This window comes from Sorex fumeus, unplaced genomic scaffold, assembly GCF_029834395.1.
Source record: "Sorex fumeus unplaced genomic scaffold, SorFum_2.1 ptg000094l, whole genome shotgun sequence".
Lineage (NCBI taxonomy): Eukaryota > Metazoa > Chordata > Mammalia > Eulipotyphla > Soricidae > Sorex > Sorex fumeus.
The window spans coordinates 15,771,087-15,776,130 of record NW_026606151.1 but is presented as its reverse complement, the minus strand read 5'-3'; the positions used below and the strand labels follow the sequence as shown (position 1 = coordinate 15,776,130).

At 39.4% G+C, this 5,044-nt stretch overlaps 1 protein-coding gene across 1 annotated transcript; it reads left to right on the top strand.

Annotated features, from left to right (window-relative positions):
• Positions 1 to 2,068: 2,068 nt before the first annotated feature.
• LOC130040117 (nucleolin-like) lies at positions 2,069 to 3,619 on the top strand. Its single transcript, XM_056132134.1, is given in 3 exon segments — positions 2,069 to 2,270; positions 2,273 to 2,461; positions 2,464 to 3,619. Coding segments are annotated over 3 exon segments (1,260 nt in total). The 3' UTR covers positions 3,333 to 3,619.
• The last annotated feature ends 1,425 nt before the right edge of the window (positions 3,620 to 5,044 follow it).

The window sequence follows — 5,044 nt, the reverse complement described above, 5'->3', positions numbered from 1 at the left end:
GCAGATCCAGGAATAAGCCCCGAGTACAGCCTGATGTGTCTCCCCCCCCCAAAAAAAAACCAATAAAGTAACATTGTATTCCTGAAACATTACTATTGATGGTATTGCAAATCACAATGCCTAATACAATTAAAATTTTTTAAAAATCAATGGAACAACATAAAACCTCTTGTATTTTCCCCATATACTTTAAAGCTTATCCATGGTGCCTGTGTATCAGTAACTCTTCTTTATGACTTTATACTATTCCCAAGTGTGGTATTGTGTAATCTCCGGGCAGCTAGGGAGAGCCCCAGGGGCTCTCCCTCTTGCCGTCCATGATTGGTGGACCTGGGTCAGTCCCCCACCCAGGGTGACCTATGCCATGGGCGGACAAAAGAGGAAATGAGGCTGCCAGGCTGGTTGATGATCAGTTGCCATTTATTCCATTCTCCCCACGTGCCTGTTCCAATCTCACTAAGCTCCTCATCCTAGTCTCACACTGCCCCTCACTTCCGTCTCCTCCAGTCTCCCCGACCTCTCTCCAAGCTCCCTCTCACAGCCGTGCCTCTCATCTCTCCATACCACCTGCTCCTGCATTCTTCCTCTACATTCTTCTCCCTCTGTCCCCCTTGCTAGTCTCTCCATGCTCCATCTTGCTGCCTTGCTCGCTCTCTCTCTCTCTGTCTCTCTCTCTCTGTCTCTCTCTCTCTCTCTCTCTCATCTCACTCCAACTTCCCCAGTGGGGGTAGTCACCACACCCCGTAGCACGATCAACATATCAAACGCTTTTCCTGATCCCTGATCAGGCTCAAAGGCAGAAATACCACCTACGGGTGTTCCTCCTCTCCTTAGTCCAATAACTTAATTAACATCTTAAATCACATCTTAATTCTACTTCTTAATATTGGTTATTTTTTTTTAATGGATGCAGTAAGAGATACATTGAGCTTGTAGGGTGGCTCTTCTGGGGACATCTTACCACAGATTCAGACCACAGTGCTCAGGCTGGATTAATCATTCCTAACCCTAGCAGGGTCCTACTCTAGTTATTACTTTTTGGATCATGACAGAATTTGTCCATGACCGTGCTTTTAACTTACAGTTAAGAGCTATGGCACTTTGGACAGGCCCATTTTGATGCCAGGGTAGCTCACTGCTTGCCCTTGCCCTGGATCCATCCAGTCCCTCATTGGGACCCTATTTTTGGGGTGCTAAGAAGTAAGGGAAACTGAGGCTTAAGTTGAGAGAATAGACGCCCAGGAGTGAAAAATCATTCAGAATCCCAGTTAACTCCCAAGTTACAGAAGCATAGCTTTAACTATCTTCCTGTGTCTATACAAAAAGGACATTGCTCTGAATTAACTATGCAAAGAACTTAAGGAGAAGAGAAAAACAGTATTTACAAGTTAACAGAGCACAAAGAAAGAGGTTAAGAATAAACAAAGAAGAATGGGAGCACTGTGATGGGAGTAACCCAATAAACCTAAGCTCCCTGCAGCAAGGCAAAAAGGGCAAACCAATGTTATTCTACGCAATTATCACATTTTCCTTATACACTCACATTTTCCTTATACACTCGCTGATATCACATTGTTATCACATTTTCCTTATATACTCATTGATAAACCATTGATTGAGTTCTACTTTCTGGCTATTATGAATAATGCTGTTACAGAAACTCATTTATAAGATTTTGTATGGAAATATATTTTTAATTCCTAGGAATAAAATCACTTATTTATATAGTAACTACATTTAGCTTTCTGAACTACCACCAAACGTCTCCTTGGTTAACTGTACTTCATTTTCACCAGTAGGGTATGAATTTCTAATTTTCCCACATCCTTCCTAATTCTTACTAATATCTTTTAATATATATTATATTATATAGTCACCCCAGAAGGATGACTATAAATATATATGTATGTATATACATATATATAAATATATATGTATGTATATATTTACAGTCATTCTTCTGGGTAATATAGTATCTCAGTGGTTTTGATTTGCACTTCTCTAATTGCTAATATTAGCCTCTAGTGACGGATACTGAACATTTTAAAATGTGTTTGTTGATCTTTACATGTCTTCCCTGGAAAACTACTTGGGTCCTTTATACATTTTCAAAATAGAGTTTCCCCAGAAAGTAGAAGGCAATGAACCAACTACAGCTTTCAATCTCTTTGTTGGAAATCTGAACTTTAACAAATCTGCCCCTGAGTTAAAGACTGATATCAATGATCTTTTTGCTAAAAATGACCTTGCTGTTGTAGATGTCAGAATTGGTTATCTATGAAGTTTGGTTATGTGGATTTTGAATCTGCTGAAGACTTGGAAAAAGCCTTGGAACTTACTGGTTTAAAAATGTTTGGTAATGAAATTAAACTAGAAAAACCAAAGGGAAAAGACAGTAAGAAAGATCGAGATGCAAGAACACTTCTGGCTAAAAATCTGCCTTACAAAGTTACTCAGGATGAATTAAAGAAATTTTTGAAGATGCTATGGAGATCAGATTAGTCAGCAAAGATGGGAAGAGTAAAGGGATTGCTTACAATGAATTTAAAACAGAAGCTGACGCAGAGAAAACATTAGAAGAAAAACAGGGAACAGAGATAGATGGACGGTCCATTTCCCTCTACTATACTGAAGAAAAGGGTCAAAATCAGGACTACAGAAGTGGAAAGAATAGCACCTGGAGTGGTGAGTCCAAAACCCTGGTTTTAAGCAACCTTTCCTGCAGTGCAACAGAAGAAACTCTTCAAGAAGTATTTGAGAAGGAAACTTTTATCAAAGTGCCCCAAAACCAAAATGGCAAATCTATAGGGTATGCATTTATAGAATTTGCCTCATTTGAAGATGCTAAGGAAGCTTTAAATTCATGTAATAAAAGAGAAATTGAGGGCAGAGCAATCAGGCTGGAGTTGCAAGGACCCAGGGGATCACCCAATGCAAGAAGCCAGCCATCCAAAACATTGTTTGTCAAAGGTTTATCTGAGGAAACCACAGAGGAAACGTTGAAAGAGTCGTTTGATGGCTCCATTAGAGCAAGGATAGTCACTGATCGGGAGACTGGCTCCTGTAAAGGGTTTGGCTTTGTAGATTTCAACAGTGAGGAAGATGCCAAAGCTGCCAAGGAGGCCATGGAAGATGGAGAGATTGATGGAAACAAACTTACTTTGGACTGGGCCAAGCCTAAGGGTGAAGGTGGTTTTGGTGGTCGTGGTGGAGGTCGAGGTGGCTTTGGCAGCCGAGGAGGTCGAGGAGGTTTTGGAGGCCGAGGAGGCTTCCGAGGAGGCAGAGGGGGCGGAGATCACAAGCCACAAGGAAAGAAGACAAAATTTGAATAGATTATTCTATCTCTCATTTTTTCCTTCATTATGAAAGGACTCTGAGGTTTTTACGCTGTTACCTGATCAATGACAGAGCTTTCCAAGGACATTCCAAGACAGTATACAGTCCTGTGGTCTACTTGGAAATCAGCATAGATAACATTTCAAGGGAAAATACTGTTGGTTTTGACTGGATATTCGTATAAACTTTTTAAAGAGATGAGTGATAGAGCTAACCCTTATCTGTAAGTTTTGAATTTATATTGTTTCTTCCCATGTACAAAACCATTTTTTCCTACAAAAAAAAATAGTTTCCCTTTTTCATTATGGAGATTTAAGAGAACGTTATATCTTCTGGATAGTAGACTCTCAAAAGTAATGATTCACAGATATTTTCTCCTGCTCTGTGAACTGCCTTTTCACTTTCTTGATTCCATCTTTTCAAGCTCAACAAGACTCTTAATTTCTTAATTTAAAAAATCAACATTTTTAATTTTGAAGAAAAAAGAACTATGCATTTATTTTTTCCTTTAGTTGTTTGTGCTTTTGGTATTATGTCTAGGAAACTACTGCTAATCTAAAGTCAAAAAGATTTGTATCTGTTTTATTCTCAGGCTTTAATAGTTAGATCTTTAGCCCTTTTGTTATATGTGGTATGGGGTAAGTTACCAACTTCATTTTGGCTTTCTATTGCTAAATTTAAATGTCTTAAGAGAGTAGTCGGGCTCCAGATTCTAGAACTCAGATTCTAACTGTGTAGGATTTAGATCCCTTTTCTTCAGTAACAAGTTGGGCTCATCTTAATTCCCTCATTTCTTCATGCCTCATCTCTCATCTGAAAAGAGGGTTAGAATAGTTAACAACCTCATTCATGTGTATTTAACAGTCAAGTCTTAAGGAAGACTCTTGCCTTCCTTGTGTCTGGTCCAGGTTTGATCCACAGCACCACATATGGTCCCCTTAACACCCCCCAAGGGTGATCCCTGAGCCCAGAGCCAAATAAAGATTCAAGCAACAGCCAAAAGAGGGCCTGTGAGTTGAGCAATCTCATGTTACATGATTCTTGATATGGGGAGTTGAGGAACTGATTTCTCCCGGCAGTTCTCAGGGCTTACTGTTGGCTCTGTGCTCAGGGATGACTTCTGGCCGAGCTTGGAGAACCATATGTGATGTCAGGGATCAAATAAAGATCTGTTGCTTGCAAGACATGTACCTTAACCTAGGAATTCTCTCTTTAGCCCCTGAATAACTCCCGTGTTTATTTTTTTAATTTTAGGATCAACATTTATTTGTTTATTTTTTAAAATTTATTGAATGGGAAAAGTTACAAAGCTTTCAGGTTTAAGTCTCAGTCATGCAATTATCAAACACATTTCCCTTCACCAATACTTATTTTTCACCACCAAGAACCCCGATAAACCCCCCCTCCCAACCCTCCCAATGCCTGTCAGGCAGATGAATTCTAGTTAACACTCTATCTGCTTTGATTAGATTCATTGTTTCGACAAAAGATGCACCATTATTATTTAGAGTTTACACCCACAAATAAGACATGCTGAAAAGGCATTGTGAAATAATTTGTTTTCTATAGCTGGTTATAAGAATCAAACGATGTCAAACTGATTTTGGATTTCTGGTATTTTACTTACTAAGCCCACACAGCAGAGTCTGGCAAACTCCCTGTGGCATACCCAATATGCCAAATGCCAGTAACAATGATGGTTCTCATT